Source organism: Patella vulgata, chromosome 1, assembly GCF_932274485.2.
Source record: "Patella vulgata chromosome 1, xgPatVulg1.2, whole genome shotgun sequence".
In the NCBI taxonomy this organism is placed as follows: domain Eukaryota; kingdom Metazoa; phylum Mollusca; class Gastropoda; family Patellidae; genus Patella; species Patella vulgata.
Genome location: NC_065879.2, coordinates 60,548,124 through 60,569,184, shown reverse-complemented (window position 1 = coordinate 60,569,184; position 21,061 = coordinate 60,548,124). Strand labels below are relative to the sequence as shown.

The 21,061-nt window shown below is 36.6% G+C and overlaps 1 protein-coding gene across 3 annotated transcripts in view; it reads right to left on the bottom strand.

The window, feature by feature from the left end:
• The window catches only part of LOC126831101 (uncharacterized protein PF3D7_1120000), a 108,691-nt gene that overhangs the window by 12,334 nt on the left and 75,296 nt on the right, over positions 1–21,061 (bottom strand). For 2 of the 3 annotated variants that reach the window (XM_050561729.2, XM_050561737.2), the window contains exon 3: positions 8,490–16,238. The exons of the other annotated variant lie outside the window; for it this stretch is intronic. In XM_050561729.2, the coding sequence (XP_050417686.1) occupies positions 15,135–16,238 (1,104 nt within the window). In that variant the 3' untranslated portion in view covers positions 8,490–15,134. Of the gene's footprint in view, positions 1–8,489; positions 16,239–21,061 lie in introns of those variants that run through there. 3 annotated transcript variants of the gene reach the window in all.

Genomic DNA, 21,061 nt, shown 5'->3' with positions numbered 1-21,061 from the left:
CACAAATTTCTAAAAATAATTAACAAATAAATAAATACCGGTAAATAGAAATACAACTTTTACGCAGGCTATTAATTTTTCTTCACTTTTCATTCCCTAATTTCCTAAAATAAAATAATTAACAAATAAATAAAAATACCGGTAGGCTACATATAATTCTGCGGGCTATTGATTTCTGTTCACTTTTATTGTAAAAAAAACCCATTCATTTCTCTACACTCTTTATTAATTAGTTCCATAAATTTCTAAAACAATTTAACAAATTTACTGTATAGGAATAATTATTGTGTACATTGCACTAATTTAAAAGATCAATATTTTAATAAAAATTAAAAGAGAAAGCGAAGGTAAGTACAACTAATAAACCAACTACGGAGCCAATTCCATCGACATCGACGCCGGAAGAACCACCAAAGGCAACCCGCTCAGAACCACTACCAAATACAAAGACCCCAAATAAGAAGACCAACCCAAAGAAAAAAGAGGAACCAAAAACGAAAGCTGATAAAACTCACTTTATTCCGAAATTCAAAACGGAGAGTGGTTTCATGAGCTTCATGATTGAATTCCTGAAGGTGGCAGTGTCAAATGAAGACCAAACGACAAAAATGGCAAGCCTCCTAGGGAAACTTAGAGCGTACATGGTCAACGCAGACGCTCTAATCAACTCTATCAACACAGTCAAGAAAAGATCCAGAGATGAAGACGAGGAAGATGAAAAGAACGATCAAGAGGTAAATCTCGCTCTACGTAGAAGGATATCTCATGTTCGCCACTACAGCACTGGCGATATGCCCAGTTGCTTGCCGGTGTTAATACCAAAGGCGAACACAAATGAGGTACCTTCTATGGAAAGCGAGACACCAGTAGATCACTAGAACACAACCAATGAGAGGCATCAATCCGGACAGTAATCATGGCTGGCCAGGTAAAGGTTCTTCAACTTAACGTTAACGGACTGGCCCCCAGATGTGCTGAGCTGAGAAAATACATCACCCGCAACCCCAAAGATGTAATTTGCCTCCAGGAAACCAAGCTACTACCAACTAAGAAAGACATCTACCTACCCGGATACACTTGTCAGAGAAGGGACAGACCGGGCAGCACGACTCGTGGCGGCGGTCTTGCCATCTACGTCAGTGATAACTTAAATTATACTTCTGTTATGCTGGACGTAGCGGGCCCTCTAGAAGCAATGGGCATAGCCATCACATTGAGCAATAATAAAAAATTGACAATAGTGAATGTCTATGCACCCCCAATAGTCACGATAAAATCAGTAGACTTCCAGTCACTTCTCGACCAGCTTCCGCAGGGCGAATCTGTGTTTTGCGGGGATTTCAACGCAAAACACGCTCTGTGGGGGTCACCGAGGAATGACTGTCGGGGGACTAGCCTGTGCTCAATAATCGAAGGGAACGACCTATGCGTACTAAACGACGAGAGCCCTACTTTTGTTGGAGGAAATGTCCCACCTTCACACCTGGATCTCACGCTCTGTGCGCTTGGTATGGCAAACCGCTGCGACTGGCAAGTACACGAAGATGAAACACTTGGCAGCGACCATCTACTGATAGAACTCTACATCCAATGTGAAACAACCAGGGAAGTCTATAACGGAAAACCCAATTGGAAAATAAGAGGCTGATTGGGCTAACTTCCGTGTAGGCTGCCTTGGGTGGAAAGAAGAAGACATCATCGATGTCAACATCGACGTGTACGCAGCCAACATCACGAGTGCTATTATAGGTGCCGCAGACGACTCCATTCCCAAGACTTCTGGAGGGCAATCAAGGATTAGAAAATCTTGGTGGTCACCAGAATGTCAGAAGGCGCTACGCCTACGGAAACGCCACTACAATGAAGTCAACCACCAAAACTACCTGAAGTTGAAATACGCTGCAAGAAACACCATCCGGAAGGCACAAAGCGGGCACTGGATGACATTCTGTAATGCGTTGAATCAAAACACGCAAACAGGTGCCGTCTGGAAGAAGCTGAACGCCATGAACGGGAAGCGCAGATCATTCAACATACCAAACCTAAAGAATGGAGATGAGTACGTTACCAACGGCAATGAAAGGGCAGATCTACTTGCAAAAGCTTTCGCTGACGCAAGCAGGGACGAAAACCAATCACCAGAGTTCCTGAAGAGAAAGGAAATCTTTTACTCACAGCACCCTTCATTAGAAATTGAACCTAATGAAGGGACTAAACCAATCAATCTACCCTTCTCTGAGGAGGAGTTAAATAAGGCTCTTTCCCTCAAGAAGGATAGTGCGGCTGTGAGAACAAAGTAAAGTACTCAATGCTCAAATATCTGCCTAGAAATGCCAAAAGGATACTACTAAACTTCTTCAACACATCCTGGCTGGCAGGAGAGGTACCTAAAGAATGGCGGAAAGCCAACGTCATCCCTCTTCCAAAACCAGGTAAAGAGAAAACAAAGGCAGAGTCCTATCGACCAGTAAGTTTGACATCCACACTGTGCAAAACCTTGGAAACAATGGTTAACATACGACTACAGTTCTATCTGGAGAGCAACCGACTGATCGACGAAAATCAAAGCGGGTTCAGGAAAGGACGTTCAACAATGGACCACTTGGTAAGACTGCAGCAAGTCATGTCGCAGGCACTCCTCTCTGGGAACCTGTTATGTGTCGTGTTCGTAGATTTAACTAAGGCTTTCGATTTAGTCTGGCTAGACGGGCTGCTCTTCAAGTTAGGACGTATTGGTATAACGGGCATAATGTTTCGGTGGATCAAAAGCTTTCTGAGCGATAGAAGGATACAGGTGAATGTTGGCAGATTCCTGAGTGCCGTGCAAACATTAGAAAATGGCACGCCTCAGGGGTCGGTTATCAGTCCCACTCTCTTCAATATCATGATCAACGACATACAGAAATCTTCCTACCTCGACGCCAAAACTGAGTTAGCTAAATTTGCTGATGACAGTACCATATGGAGGAAGGGGAAGAACTTCTGTGAACTACAAAAGAACATGCAGAAGGCCTTAGACAAATTCATGAAATGGGCATACGATTGGGGATTCAAAGTCTCGGAGAAGAAAACAGTCGGCATGCTTGTAAGCAGGGATAGTGGGATAAGCAGAATGACTCTGTGTATGAACGGGAAAACCATCGAGTTTAAAGACCAAACCAAGTTCCTTGGCGTAATATTTGACCGAAGGCTGACCTGGAAACCGCACATCGACGAGACTGTAGATAGATGCGCCAAAATCCTAAACTTAATGAGGAAAATAACGGGCAGCACTTGGGAGGCCAACAGAGTTACACTAATGATGGTGTATCGTGCTCTAATACGATCTGTATTAGACTACGGCTCTCTGGCCTTCATGAACTGCGCGCCATTACTCTTAAGGAAGCTTGACACCATCCAATACAAAGCTCTGTGTATTGCGACTGGCGTAGGGCAAGGAACTGGGAGAGAGGCACTACTGCAGGAAGTCGGGGAGTTGCCCCTATCCCTAAGAAGAAAAGAACTAGCGACAAGGTACTGGGCTAAGATCTCGCAACTGGGCGAAAGATCCCCAACCTTTGTCAGTCTACAAAAAACAAGATATGTGAGAGATCCTAGAAAGAAAAGCTTCGGCCAGCGTATCAGAGAAACAATCAAGGAACTGCGACTGGGGGAGCTCGTGATAAATGAACACGACCCCCCAGCGATCGCCCCTTGGACGCTCCCTATACCGCCGGTTAATCTAGATCTACTACAGAAAACCGACAAGAAAAACAACCCCACCGCAGCACGCGCTCTCTCTCTAGAACACCTGGAAGACAACTGGCCGTCTGATGACTGGGACCATGTGTACGCGGATGTCTCACGCGATCCTGAAAGGGGCACCAGCTCGTTTGGAGTATACCTGCTAAACGGGGAACAGGGAATAAGCAGGAAACTGCCCAATAATTGTTCGGTGTACACTGCAGAGCTCGTGGCCATTCGTGACGCCATATCATGGATTTCCCATCAAAAGACTAGTAAGTTCGTCATTCCAAGCGACTCTCTGAGCAGTCTGATTTCAATCCAAAATGACAACTCGGACTCAAGACCAGAAGTCATTTTGGAAATCAGGCAGCTGTACCAGGGGGTGTTAGAGAAGGGAAGCAAAGTAGAACTCATGTGGATTCCATCACATGTTAACATTAGAGGAAACGAGGAGGCAGATCGACTAGCCAATGAAGGTCTCAAGGACACAACACCACTCCGCACCATAGACTACAGCACCACGGAAATCTATAGTATGGTCAAAAGACAGGTCAATTCAATCTGGGAATTAAATCTCGTTGAACTTGACACATACAGATTCCGACTGGATGACAAGATCTACACGAAGACAACACTCAATCACCCTAGAAGAGATATTTGTAGATTTATATCGAAGCTAAGGGTGAAAGAGCGGCTGCGAGACTACAAACACCAAGTCATCATCTGTGAGTGCGGAGAAGAATGTACCACCAACCATGTCCTGGTAGACTGCAAGGTATACAAGGAGGAGAGAATGGAACTAGTGAGAACAATGGAGACCAACAACATACCATTCAACACTAAGAATCTACTCTTCCCGAGACCAGATCTGAAACTGCAAATCTTCGAACAAATCCACGCCCTAATGGACACAGTTGGACTAAGTAGAATAGTGAAGTAAGAGGGGGTCACGATTAGACGGGCCCGGCATCTAAACACTAAACTACATAGGGGATTTATACCAAACTGGCAGGATAGTGGAGTAAGGGGGAGTCACGACCAGACGGACTCGGCATCTAAACACTATTACGCCACAAACAGACACCAAACCTACAGAGTGGGATAGTGGAGTAAGGGGAGGTCACGACAAGACGGGCCTGGCACCTAAACACAAATCCCACAAAGATGACATCTACCAAACTAGCAGGATAGTGGAGTAAGGGGGAGTTACGGTCAGACGAACTCGGCACCTAAACACTATTCCGCAAACAAACACTAAACACTATTACCAAACCCAGAGAGGGGGATAGTGGAGTAAGGGGAGGTCTCGATAAGACGGGCCTGGCACCTAAACACTAACCTCAAACGACGACATCTACCAATCCAGAAGCGGACGAGATCATCTACCAAACGATATGTTTTATATTAAATAAAGGGAAGAACTTCCCACTAAACCAAATCCATGGCCAAAGGCCAAATGGAAAGATTGCAAAATCATATTCTAAAAAACAGGAATCAGCTTCGGCTCTCCTATGTCTTGTCTGCGATATCACTTATGTGGAAGCAGACGTTAAACACCAAGTAGTAGTAGTACACAGCATACTTCCGATAGATCTTCAATTAAGAGCTCGAGATATAATTAGCAGTATTAGAACGTGAGTGGATGTCTGAAGGTTTCTTTTTGTGTTCTTTTGTGATTCAGTGATTCCCTCCAAGTGTTCGGTGCTAAGTTATTTTGTTTAATAGTGTTTTACTACCTCTAGTGTTATTATATTAGAGATCATATTATTGTTTCATTATTACGTGTGATCAGTTTCCCAGATTTCATATATCGTTACTGATCGTGTACACGTGCGGTTGTGTGTCGACCATAATTTTGGTTTCGCCTGAAAGTGGTTTGATATTTAGGCCCTATATCATTATCATCATTATCATTATTGTGTTATATTTTGTAATTTGATCTTGACCAGAGGATAATATATATTTATTTTTATATGAATATCTATTTTGTTGTTTGTGTTATTGAGTAAGGGGAGACATTGTCCAAGGCGACATTGCAGTCGTATTTCATTCAATTATTATTGGAGATCCCGGTCAAAATTGGGAAGGGATTCCTTATAGTCACTCTTTAGCTGACTTACCCATTACTAACCGAAGAGAGTTGTGATCCCAGGCGAGCTTAGAAAAACCCCTCCCTGGATAACAGATCAGTAGCCGAGGTTCCACTAGTGAGTCTTTGTGATAGAGGGACCCAGTTTATCGTGGATACAACCGTTGGACGCTACACAACGACACAAAGCATTAATTGTGATATCACATAATGTCTATATCATTATCTCGTGCTTTGAGTGCCCATCCTGTCCCACATCTGACGATAAAGGATAAAGCACACGGCCGAGAAACTTTTCTCTTAAAAAGTGTTGATTTAAAAAAAAAATTATGTAGCTGAGCAGGGTGGGGTTTCGCCCCCCCCCCCCACAACCCCCCTCTGGATCCGCCCCTGGATTGGTTAAGATTCTACCTGTATAAAACCTGTACATATCCCAATATGGTTTTACATTGCTAAAATATAACAGAGAGAGAATCATCCTGGAAACATGTGTGAAGTGAAAAGTAACTGTGTTCCATAAAATTGTGTCTAGTTAGCCTGTCAGTAATATTTTGTAAATATCCCAGAAGTATAATTTAACGCATCACCGCTGCCGCTGCTTATGGAAAAAAGGGCTGTTCTTTTGGTATACTTTATACACACAGTACAAGGTTATCAGTTTGTGACCATCAACCTTATGTTTACTTTTTGAAATCCATTTATAATACACAAAATGTACAAAATACTTTAAATATCCATACAACTTTTTTGTAAATGTCAATGTGTAGGCCTATATGTATATATTATTGTAGTTAACAAGGTGATTGTCAAATATGCATCCTCATAACTAAAGTTACATGATCAAGTCTTGTTTCATGTGGATCCTCCTCATAAAAATTCCCCTACTAAACTCTCTTTGTCGTGTTGTTCATAACTTAAAGTAGCTAAGTCTCTAACTCAATATCATCCAAAATCTTCAACATTGAAAACACAAATTATTTGTCAATTTAAATCAACATTGATGCTGTGATCTTACCGGAAAAAGATGGGCTTCTGATATCTAATATTTAAGACAAAATAAACATTTTACCATTGGTACACGAATCGTGTACTATAATGCGTTTCAGCCCCAGTTCTAGCAAGAGACTCGAGGAACGAGGCTAGACATATTGCACCAAATATTTCGCGGAACATAACTGATTTGAAATTAGAGTAAAAACGGAAACTATTGAATGTATATCAGTTTATATACATTCATATTACAGTATTATATGAGTTGCGACCCACTTGTGTCAATTTCTAGGTCCCAAATGTTAGCGATTTAGCTCCTTTAAGCGTAACATTCAATATGTAAAAGTCATGAAAAAAATATGAATACGGCACCCCCTGACTTAAACATGATAAACATTGTATTGGTGTGATGTTTTAGTTTAACTCCTTAAAATTAAAATATGCCAAAACAGTGTTTACAGAAGACTGAAACTTTAAAAAAAACAATTATGGGGGTGCCCCCCCTCTCATTGAGTGGGAGGGTGACCCTCCCCTCCAGCGTCACAGATTGTCAACATTTTATATAATTTCATTTGCGGACCCCCCCCCCCCCCCTAATATATATTTTTCACGGCTACGCCTCCGTTTCCAACGTCAACATTTTGGAGTTATTGGACAGTTATTGGGTGTTATTGGGTAATTTGACGTGCCGCTCTAGTGGGACCACAAGCTATAAACAGGATTTTTCGTACAATCAGGTGCCATAATTCAGGAAGTTACGATCCGATATGCGCAAATATCAAAAGAACCAAGATCTTTGGGTGATAAACATGCATTTCAAGTTTCATCAAAATCAGGTGAAAATTGTGACCTCTAGAGTGTCCACGAGTAAAAAAAAAGTGACTTTGCGTACAATCAGCGGCCATAATCCATGAAGTTTCGATCCGATACATGTCAATATCGAAAGAAACTGATCTTTTGGAGATAAACCTATATTTCAAGTTTTGTCAAAATCGGATAAGAATTGTGATCTGTAGAGTGTCCAAAAACAAATTGTGGATGGACAGGGGCGACGACTATATACGTCCACATGAAAATATGGGCGTATAAAAAGGGCAATTTGGCAACAGTAAACTATCAAATATCGATATACAATATTGTGATATGAGTTGAAATAATGGTGGATTTTGGTAGATTTGAGTAAATTCTCCTACCGACGACAAGGTACATTTTCTTTGTTACCCCGGGGATCACGTGGCTAAGTGGGTAGGACGCTAGCTCGCTAGCCTGGAGGTCGGGTGTTCGATCCCTGCATTGGCCGAGAAAGTGCATCCAGATTTTCCGGCGTGGTTCTCCCTTGTCAGTGATGCAGGACGGAGGGGCTGACAAGGAAAGCTGTCTAGTCGTTCGGATGGGACGAAAACCCGAGGTCCTGTGTACACATTGGCGTGCACGTAAAAGATCCCTTGGCAGTTGGATTTCGATATAAGAGTAGGCCGTAGTGCCGCTGTCCGGGCAAAATTTCCCTCATAGCACACTGTATGGCGTATGCCCGTCTTCATTAGCCCAGGTTAGGAGCAGAACAGTAGGACGTTAAACCCCATTTCGTTTCGTTTCGTTTCTTTGTTACCCCAGGCTGGCATCCTAGTTGACACCGACTGTTTCTTGCTTAATCATTGGTACCGTTGAATAAAAAAGACTGTGGTCTGTTTATACTATTTATTTCTATCTAATATATATATATATATAATAATAATAATAAATAAACTGAACATCTGTCAATCAATCATCCATATGTATAAGGCCACAGAGAAAGACAGTAGACGGGGAGGGGGAGGAGGGGGTATTTTACAATTTATAGCTTATTTCAATTATTCATTTGAAGATGATGTTACTTCAGGTAATTTACAGTGAATAGATTTTGTATCTTACTTTAAATGTTGACATTTCATATAACTTAAAGATAGGTTGCCAGGCAACAAAATAGACAATTTCATACAGATGACATTATAATTTTCGTCGGTTGAGGGTTCAGAAGGTTCTAAAAATTGCTGAAATTCAATAGGCTTCTTCGTTTCACTAATCTAAATAATACATATAAATTTCTGAAAGATCGGATGATAACTTTTGGCGTTAGAGGGTTCACAAGGTTCAATAAAGTGAGATTGGCCCCCTACGTCTATGGAAGAACCAAGTAAATAGAGCAAGAAAATAATCACAAGGTTCAATAAAGTGAAACAAGGGCCATAACTCTAGACGTAATAAACAGAAATTGCTGAATTTCAATAGGATTCTGCGTTTCACTAATTTAAATCATGCATATAAATTTCACAAAGATTGGGTGATAATTTTTTATCGTTAACAGAGTTAACAAGGTTCAATAAAGTGAAACATGGGCCATAACTCTAGATGTAGTCAACAGAAATTGCTGAAATTCAATAGACTTCTTCGTTTTACTAATTTAAATAATGCATATACATTTCAGAAAGATCAGATGATAACTTTTGGAGTTAGAGGGTTCACAAGGTTCAATAAAGTGAGATTGGCCCCCTATGTCTATGGAAGAACCAAGCAAATAGAGCAAGAAAATAATCATAAAATCACAAAATTTATGCATCACCTTTTCATTGGAATGCTGGAAAGTCTCCTGTTTTTAAATGTGAAATAATTATAAATTGAACATTGTAAATTTGAGATTTGCAGTTCACACTATAATAGTTCAAAAATAGATATTGCCGATAAAATACAAAGTCTTTATTGCATCGGGAGTTGATAATGGTCTTGGTAAGTTAATTAATGTCTAATTAATAATTTATGTAACATTTAAGGCCTAAAGTAAGACCTGCAATAGGCAGATTTAGCTCTTTCATAATGTACAGAATGTTTAATTAAGAAGAATTCATATTTGCAAATCAGCATCCACAATGATCAATTTTAGTGAATCTACAGAAACGGTAAATTTCTGTTTTATTAAACTAGACATTTCATACTTTTTCAAACATGAAATTGATATTGCAATAACAAAGCTTATCTTTTAAATGTATAAATACATGATCGCAGACATTCCCTACCTGGCTGTTGATTTCCTTTATTAACACCATTTTCTATTAGTTTAATGTATATCAGTCAAAACAACTGGATACTGGGGATTAAACAAAGTATTTTTATAAATCAATTAAATGGGCATTGACACTTCAAAAATAATCACTAAAATTTATTTCCAAAAATCAACAAATTTTTTTTTACAAAATTCTTTACTATTTTAAGTAGGCCCTATATGACAAGAAAACATGAATCCATTACATTTAGAATTTTGCATATTAACTAATGCGAACTTTCATTTCTGCATTTTTGACTTTTGATTTAATTTTCAATCTATCAGATAAAGCAGAATTTGGTTTCTTTTGTATCTCAATATTTACTCTATCTGTAGATTTAAAATTTTAATTGTACACAAACACCCACTTCACAAAGCAAATCAACAGATCAAACTTAGTGAAATTAACAATTTCATATTTCATATTTATGAATCAGTGTGCTGAACATTTCAATGTGTGGTTTGGGTCTAATGGCAATAAATTATGTGAAATAAACATTTTAAGTTGAACATGTGACTAGCCCTATTTAGCATAAGTATTTTATGTCTTGAATGAAGAAAATATATTTTTCTCTGGTTGCATATTTCAACGGTTTCAGTTTTATTCAAAGATAACATAAATGTTTAAACATATGAGAATAACATTGAGGCGCATTCCGTGAATATGGTGAAGGCACAATATATATTTCACAACAAATTAAAATACGTGAAGTGAAGACACGTTGTTGAAGGCAAATGAGTGAATGATACATGAGGAGGTAAGGGGAGGCAAGGTAACACTACTAACAAGGGAAATAACCTATCAAAAATGGTCCATAATGAGCTTCCAGAGCTTGGGAGCAGGGACACATTTCTATCCCGACATGGATATTCATATTTAAGTTTGTAAGTACAAATAAAATACTGAAATAAGTTGGTTAATATTAAATGGTAATATCTAATTAAGGGAATATAATCTGATGAGTCACATGCTGATTTTGGATATATGAATGAAATAGTTATGAATGTTTGCACTAGAAATCAATCATTATGTTCTACTTGACTCAGAATTTTAAATAAAATCTTTTGTTACATAAATTTTGACACAAAACTTTTATTATAAAATTCAAATGAGGAAACTAAGCACATCTGCGGCAATGTCTCACAAATGATTTATTCTAGGGCGCACTAATCATTAAAAATGATAATTCCTCTAACTCTCCATTCCATATCGTTAAAAGTTTCGAAATCTGAATATCTAAAATAGCTAGGGTAGGTCTAATATCAAATACACAGAAATTCCTTAAATTGAATTATCTCCCTTTAATAGTATTCCTGATATTTGATCTGCATTTAAGTCTCCATTTGTTCATCTTTAGGAAATGATATGAACATGATATTAAGGAACTGTGATTGGCTGACTATGTTATCATTCAAGTGTTTTACAAAAAGAAATGATGTTATTTAAAATGATCTTAATCCATCACATAAATTATAGTTATCAAAATAAATTCTTAAAAATACAATAAAATATGAAATAACATTTTATTTAGGTAGTAATTTGGTGGCATGTTGGTAGTGGTTTCAGGCTTATCTTAAAAAATAATCTTTTCAGTATAAAAATCTGTTAAGTTATTATAAATTACACAAATTTGATTATCAAGTAAATTTCTAAATACTGGTAAATAAATAAGTAATTAAGTAAATATTTAATGGATAAAAAATAAACTTGCAATATTTAAATGAATGAAGACAGTTTTAGAATATAAATGGTTGGAAAAAAGGGTGTTCTATTTGTCCTCAATTATAAACTGTGGGGTTTTTTTTTGTATCTCATAACTCTTGAAGACATTAAAACCAGCGGCTGCCAGGAAGGATACACCCACATTTTGCAAGAGATGGATAGAGAACAAGCTAAAAACAAACAGGATTTTTGGTACAATCAGGGTCATTTTGTCGGGCAGTTTCATTTCGATTTTCCATTATGGTGAAAAAATGGTTTTTAAAATCGGAAAAAAAATTGTGACCTCTAGAGAATCCGCAAGCTAAAAATGCGATTTTCAAACAATCAGGAGCCATAATCCAGGAAGTTACGTTTGGATATATGCGATTATCAAAGGAACCAAGATCTTAGTGTGTAATGGTGATATATTTGCATGTTTTTTTTAAATCAGATAAAAATTATGACCTCTACATGGATGGCAAGCTAAAAACATGATTTTTTGTACACTCAAGTGCCAAAATTCGAACTCAATAAACATTACGGTGTAACAGTGATATATTCGAACGTTTTTTTTAAATAGGATAATAATTGTGACCTCTAGAGGGACAACAATCTAAAAACGAGATTTTTCGTGCAATCAGGTGCCATAATTCAGAAAGTTACAGTCCGATATGCCAGAATATCAACAAGAACCAAGATCTTTGGGTTATAAACATGCATTTCAAGTTTCATCAAAATCTGATGAAAATTGTACCATATTTTTACCCTATTTGAGAACGGGGTGCGGCCATTTTGTCTGTCAGTTTTGGTCCGATTTTCACGAAATTCGAACTCAACCATCCTTAGGGTGTAACGCTGATTTACTAAAACTTTTTTTTTAAATCGGATAAAAATTATGACCTATAGGGTCCACAAGTTAAAAACGTGATTTTTCGTACAATCACGGGCCATAATTCAAGAAATTACGGTTCGAAGTGCACGAATATCGAAAGAAACCAAGATCTTTGGGTTATAAATTTATATTTCAAGTTTCAACAAAATCAGATAAAAATTGTGACCTTTATTGGGTCCACAAGCTAAAAATGTGATTTTTCATACAATCAGGGGCCATAGTCCATGAAGTTATGGTTCGATACATGTGAATATCGAAAGGAACCGAGATCTTAGGGAGATCAACCCATATTTCAAGTTTCGTTGAAATTGGATAAAAATTGTGACCTGTAGAGTGTCCACAAACAATTGTGGACATCTGGACGGACAGGGGTGACAACAATATGTGGGCGTATAAAAAGCTACACACATTTAAACCTAAAACTAGATATTATGAAAAAATCTACTGATTAACTACTGATTAACATAAATAAAGAGCTCTTTTTCTCGATTCTAAAAGATGTTTAACATCGAAACCATTTACATATCTCACATATTTTAAAGATAGGTTGCCAGGCAACGAAACATACGCCCACAGCAGCTAAATCGTCCGGGCAGTCAACAAGTGTTGTCGCATATTTTTACTTTTTGGGGTAATGAAAATTTATTATACACTAAAATCTGATCAAGGGTAACAACTCATGAAGTAATTATCAATCTGAAGTCAATTGAATGATAACTTTAGCCTCTAGAGCGTCACAAGATTTTTCAAAGTGATCAAGGGCCATAACTTTGGCAGTAATTATCGGAAATCGTTCAAAATCAATAGGATTCTTTGTCTCATGACCTCAAATACTGTGTATAAATTTAAAGTCAATCGGATATTAACTTTAGCCTCTAGACCATACACAAGATTTTTTGAAGTGATCAAGGGCTATAACTCTGGCAGTAATTATCAAAAATCGCTGAAAATGAATAGCCTTCTTCGTCTCATGACCTTAAACACTGTGTATAAATTTAAAGTCAATCGGATATTAATTTTGACCTCAAGGGCGTCCACAAGATTTTTTGAAGTGATCAAGGGCCATAACTCTGGCAGTAATTATCGGAAATCGCTGAAAATCAATAGGATTCTTCGTCTCATGACCTTAAACACTGTGTATAAATTTAAAGTCGGACGGACGGACAGGGGTGACGACAATATACGACCACATTTCAATGTGGGCGTATAAAAACAGCAAATGGAATGCTTTTTAAAAAAAATCATTAATATTTAATTTGCCATTTTGTCTTTGATATTTCCAAAGAAAAATCACTATTTTTGCCTTATAAATTTAATGTTTTATGAAATTAATGATATGCAAAGAGTGGTGACATATGCATGTACTTTCTTACTCAATTATTTTTGCATTTTCTCATTAACTCTAAACCATTCAATCACAATGTTTTATTAATTAAAGATATACATTTCCAAAATGACTTACTTAATTGATGAGTGATCATGAATGCCATATAAATTCAAATTTAACTAGAAATAAATTTCATGTGATTTCTTCGGTTACTTCATCAATTGTGATGCGATTTATTTTCGTTATTTAAAAATTATTGTTAACTTATTTTTAAAGTGATTTATCACTTGCCATTCATATAAATAATCTAATTTCAAAAACACATATAATGAATTATAAATGTAAAGATGAAAACCCCCTTAAAATAAACTAGATCTACAAAAGTGTTTTTTTAATAAATATACAGAAAAAAATTTAAGAGCACTCTTAGACTAACAACATGACTTGGATATATCAACACAGAATATTTACACAGTGTTTGTACAACAAAACCTAATTCTAATTCTAGGCCTATATTACACCCCAGTGCTATATAACATTTGTTTTTTAATCAACTTTAGAAATACTCAAATTTCAAACTCACTCACTCTCTCAACATGTATTTTTGGACTGGATTGATGCAATATATATAAAAAGTAAATTTACATAATTTACCTTCATCATAACCACTTGTAACAAGCAACTGAAATCTGAGTATAACTTAGTTGACTAGAAAAGAAATAATTTATGGCCTGGAGCCCAGGTTTAAATCTGTACGTTTAAGTAAATTTTTGTAGAAATGAATTTCCATGCAAAAATCATTTTATCTTTTAGAACCTGCATTTGAATCTTAAATCTAGTAATCTGTTAATGATAATTTATCCAATAAGGATACATATTTTAACTGATGTACATGTAACTAATTGTCATTCAAATAGTAACCAATTCTGTAAACAATCTGTATCTTCATTATTCATTGCATACTCCATGTTTGTTTAGCAATGCTAACAGTTATAAATTCATAATGTAACACTTTATAGTTCAATATATACACATATATAATCAAATACTTTACTGAATGATGACATCCATTGTTGTTTGATCACTTGACAAATTCACAAGTTCAAAGAATTTTGACAAAATGTAACTTGATCTCTTCCTTCTGTCAAAATTAGTAGCATGTAGATATTCTAGTTATATAATTGAATGTTTCAATTCACAAATAAGGAAATTCACTACAGCATTAAGCATATTTATGTATCATCCATTCATCCAAAAAATGAAGAAAATAAATGAATCCATTATGAAATCTATACCGTACAACATCACAAACCCAGATTTAACATAAACTATCTATTGCATATCAAACTTTTTAAAATGTTTTTTCACACTTTCGTTTTGTTCTGGGGTCGTGCCCTGTGGTAACGATACAGCACGCTGTTTTTTATTCCGTAACTTGCTGCCTTTTCGCTTTAGCATTGTTTTTATACTCTTAAACGGATTTGATTCACTCGGTGTTGGTGATGGAATGTTCCGACTAGGCTGAACGCTTGGTTTTTCTACTTTCAAGTTTTCAACACTAGTGTGTATATTCTGATCCTTTTGTTCATTCTGACTGTTTCCAATGGATACGCTATGATCACGGATGTCTGTGGAATTTGGGTCAATAATATGGCTATTGTCATCGGAACTGTTAGTAAACGATTCTTCATTACTTTCCGTATTAACACTCAAAGCTTCAGCACTGTCACATTTCTGAAAGTCATTCTCATCAGGCAATTCCAGTAACGGAGACTGCCCAAGACCTTGAGGGTATTCTGCGATACTGCGACATCTTTCTTTACGATCGACCATGCGCCTTTGCACGCTGGACAGATTTTCCTGACTTCCATATCGAAATGTTCCTTCCTCCAATGTTTCTAGGCGATCTGGAGTGTGAAGCTCAAAGCTGCTTTTATGACGGCGAAGTTTATCCCGCATTGTGCCCCAACGTAGTTTGATGTTTTTTGGTGATTCCTTTTCTTTAAAACTCTTGTGGGTGGTTGGGGAAAGATCATTGGTTGATTTGTTGATGGTTTGAATTAATCCATTATTTCCATTATTATGTAATTTTAGAGCGATGGAGAGTTTATCATTTCTTGCGGACAAGTCTTCTATTTTAGCACTTTGTCTATCAATGACTGTTTCTTTCAATTCTAATAATCCGAGAATTTGTTTCTGTTCACGACGAAGCTGCCCCTCAAGGAGAAACAGACGCGATATGATTGCGCTGATTTGATGATCGTGCCCCACCTGTTTACTCTTCATCTCCAGCTCTTTTTTACGTAGTTGAGCTTGAAGGGAGGTAACCGTTAGATTGGTGTGTATCTGATGTCGGTACAGATGGCTCTGTGATTGTTGAAGTATTTCCTTTGTAGATTTCACTTCTTGTTTCAACAACTCTATCTCTTCCTTCATCTTAAAATATACAAAAAAGTTACAATTAAAGACAATATTTAACAAATTGGGTTTGAAAGCAAATTCTTGACAGGTAAAAGACAAATACTAATTTACTAATTATTGTCAATTGATCAGGCAGGCTATTTGTTCTCAGTTTTTTTGAGAAATCAGCCAACTATTAAAATGGGTTTGTCACGCCTTTCGAACACAATAATTCTGCTCCTTAAGGGTAGAATGTTCAAACTTGAGTAGATGTTCATTAGGATGGTTGACGAACAATTTGATTGTTTGAGACATTGGAACATGATAACTTTCATTCTAATTGAGTGAAATTGATGAAACTTCTTGTAAAGTTTCATTACATTAATACCTTGAATAATGTTGATGATGCGTATTTATTGTAAAGGATAAACAGAGATATGTAATTTGATTGATTGAGACATTGGACATTGGAACACAATAACTGAAGGGAGATTGTTCAAACTTGGTGGAAGTGTTCATTAGGTGAATTTCTTGAGTGAGTTAAATGATGTATGGTACACTGCCTGCTTATACAACCATGTATGACAAACGATGGATTGTGGGACATTCAAGGGGCAACCACAATATGGGCCCATAAAAATGTTGTAAATCAAACCAATGACTCAATGGATGAATTTTTAAAATACACATATTTGCTGCATAGTTATAGTAATAATGCTTGAGGACAGTTTGTTAATGTTACATTTGTTTAAGTAAATCTGTTATGTTTTAATATTATGTATGCAATAAACCTTACCATGTCTCTGACATCATCACACCCACTGCTTAGCGTCAATTGATTTACAGCCATGAGGCAAACTAATTTAAATATACATACAGATTTTCGTTCCTGTCCTCACAATTATCTTAGAGAACACATTTCACAGATGAAAATTCCTCACAAAATTACTTTTTCCATTATATGTCTCGAGATACATTGATAAGTCCATGAACAGAAATTCAATATATCAAGAGGTGTGTTCTCGATTTAAAGGAAGTCTAATAGATAACATATAACATTACAATGATATCAAATAACCCAGAAATTAAAGCAACACTTGTAAAAACTTTGTGAATTTAACTGCTCAATATACTTTCCAGCAGAAAAATGGGTAAAAATATCTGAATCGATACTCTTTTTTTTACAGAGGCCAAATTGTCTAACGTAGAGGTTTCATCATAAGGTTTGATCCCCTGCTTGTACGTGATCTCATGGGGTTTCTGCAGACTCTGGCTTCCTCCCTATTTTTGTATAGTACATAAATGACCTAGTTTGAGTTGAGAAGTATATTTTCCCTTCCATCTTGTTATTCCTATAAAAAACACCTGACATCTGACGTATTTTCTTAAGGCTGATGTTCAGAACATGTGAACGTATTGACCAATCAGATTGGTATAAAGGGATGAGTTTTGAAGTGAACTATAAGAATTCTAATACTAAAGCGTACATGAATAATTGTCATGGTTTTAGGCTTGATTGTTGGTTAGGTTATATAAGATTAACTGATAAAAAATAATATTCTCACTGATAGTACAAAGTTGTGATACAAGGTTGGCCAGATTACAATGAAGTGTAAAATACACTGCTTTATCTTGTGAACATAAACAGGCTGTATGAATTTCAAGGCAATGTAATGATAACTTTAGCTTCAAGATTTTTCTAAGTGATCAATCGAATGATAAGTTTACCTTCTAGAGAATGGACAGGGGCTACAACTGTGGCAGTAATAATTTGAAATCGTTGAAAATCTATAGGCTTCTTCGTCCATGAACACTGTGTATAAATCTAATGGCAATCAGATTACAACTTTAGCTTTTGGAGCATCCACATGCTAATGGAGTCTCTTTATGATTTGTATACTAGGCTACTGTCTTGATCAGTGGTTAATAAAATCTTAAACATACATTATACAAGAGCTAAATCTGCCAATTGCAGGGCTTTATAATTCTTTAGGCCTGAAATGTTATCTAAATTATTAATTAGACATTAATTAACTTATCCAGACCATAATCAACTCTCGAGGCATCACTAGCCTGCGATATTTACTGGATTATGATCCCATTTGCTGCTCGACTTCAAATCATAATTTAATCATGAAATGGATGATCAAGACTATGTTTTTTATCGTACAGACTTTAGTAATGATGATCGAGACTAGGCCGAAATTTCAATCGCTTAATTCTCGATTCATAGAAAATCAATTTGACTGAAATTTTCAGCAAATTGCCTTTACGTTATCTAGTTTTTAACTATTACATTGACCACTGCCAGCTCTTTATCTTATCTCCCATAATGTATCTTTAATAGATAAATTATTCAAGTTAAAAATAGAATGTATACTGTGACATTTTAATATCAGTGTTTGTGCATTACAAAAAATTACATAACCTAAAGATAAAAATACACAAATCTGATCGTCAGATTTATCTCAAAATATTCACTTAACCCAGACTCATTTAAAATATACTCTTCAAAAAAAGTAGGGGATATTGAAATGCAAATACCTATGCAGGTTGTGATATGATAAATAGTCATGGACACTTGACATGCTTTGAGAGTACATGTTTGTTCACAGATGAAGAACTTATCGCCCCAACAGAACCACTGAGCTGCACATGTGACACGCAATAGTGCCATACACGTGGGAGGGGTTCATTGTTTTAATTTGACACTTCAAGGAAAGGTTGATGAAAACTGCCGCGCGCTGGTTTATCTATCCATGTTTGCTGTCTTATCGGTTCTTGCATAAGATTTACTGTTTAGTGTATCTTTGCTTTAGTGTGTTACGTTTAATTTGATCGGGAGATGTGTTCGTCGATGTCAACGTCAACTGACAACACTGCAAGAATTGGCCGTGGCACTGCAAGAGGATTGGGTCAGATTGCCCCAAATTGTGATTGGATGGTTGATTAGGAGCATGCCACGATGAATTGCTGAATGTCTGAGGATTGGTGGAGCAATTACTCATTATTAAGACAAAAATCAAAAACGTCCATTTTAATTTTGACAGTTTATCTCTTTGCGAGTGAAATGGGGCCGTCAGATAAGCTGCCCGTATGAACTGTTTAAGTTCATGTGTAGGCAATTGGCCTGTTATTAACATACACTGGTTACCTCTAATAAAAACAACAGTGCATTTCTGCAGTTTTGTATTGTTTCTGAATATCCCCTACTTTTTTTGAAGAGTATATAAAACAATCTTCTACTAATATACATATGTGAGGTTTAAACACACTCACTGTGGTATTTAGAATTGATTCACGTACAGCTCTGATCTATATTTACACCACTAAAGTTATTTTTTATTATACTATGATAATTTTTAGCATTATCTCAAACCTAATTAGTATTTTTATAACCTCAAACATGTACTATATGCCATCACTACATATGTCTGACTACATATATAGACCCCAATGTCAAATAAAACAAATTGATTTCTCTAAAGGTTTACTTTTGTTGCTTTTGCAGTTCATGCAATTGTGCGGGGATATGTGGGATACAACTGAATTCAACTGACAGTTCCATGAAAAAATGTGACATGTTGTATACTTTTCTGAGATCAGTTGCAACTAATTTAAGCAAGCATTTTTTCAACTGAATGCAACTACACATAGTTTTGAGGCAATGTTTAAGCATTCTGTGTATTTTGTAGTTTTCCCCCACTTTATTTGAAACTGATCTACATCAAACTTCAGAAATTTTCTCTTAAAACATATTTCAAAAATTATGATGTCAATAATTTTATGGGCCAAATGGAATTGAGAAATGTGATGGGATGAAGCATAAATGACTGGGCTGATTGCCAGACACTTCAACATTTAAAACAGAATATTTGATGTCAACCAAGATAACAAAGAAGGCCTAAGGAAAGTCATTTTAAATAGTGATCATAAAAAACATTTTTCTAAAAGATATCAAACATTTTGTATCAAATCCAGAAAAACAAACTTTGTGACTATAAAAATATATAGAGTAAAAATACATTTTGCATAAATAATTTTTCTCTCAAATACTGTGAATTTCATTATTTAAATTCGAGCCGAGTATGTTCAATGATACACTTTTGTTACCAAAGAGTTGTACATGCACACTTCAATCACATTGCCAGAAATATTCATCATAAACCTTGTGGACAGCATTATTCAGAATTTTCCAGATGATTGATAGACTATAGGCTGTGGACTGTAGGTTGCACTATTATAAAGGACATCATAATTATCCAGATGATTCATGGACTGTGGGTTGCACTCTTGCAAAATTCTTAATAAATAACATGAATTCCCATGTGTAAGACTCAATTTTACTCATGTTATAAGTGTTTTCTAACCACCAGATTCTGCAAAATCTAAAATCTTCCCCCAAAGTCCAGGAAATGGCATTTCAAGGACTCTAGTTTCAAAAACTTCTTTTGAAGGGGGGGGGGGGGCAATACCCCAGACCCTCCTAAAAAGCTTGAACGTGGCTGCATATATATTAGGGGCCTGTGCATCAGGAAATGGCATTTCAGAGACCCTAGATTCAAAAGCTTATGGGGGGCGGGCGGGGAATGCATGCTCCCCGACCCTCCTAAAAAGCTTGAACGTGGCTGCATATATTAGGGGCCTTTGCATCAGGAAATGTCATTTCAGGGACCCTAGATTCAAAAACTTCTTGGGGGGGGGGGGATGCATGCTCCCCGATCCTCCTAAAAAGCTTGAACGTGGCAGGATCTCAAGAAAGAGTAATCATACAATGCCTTGTGCATGACAACTAGTAAACTACCACTGCTTAAAGCTAATGGGATTAATTGTTTTGACCTGGATGTATAACCTTTCAA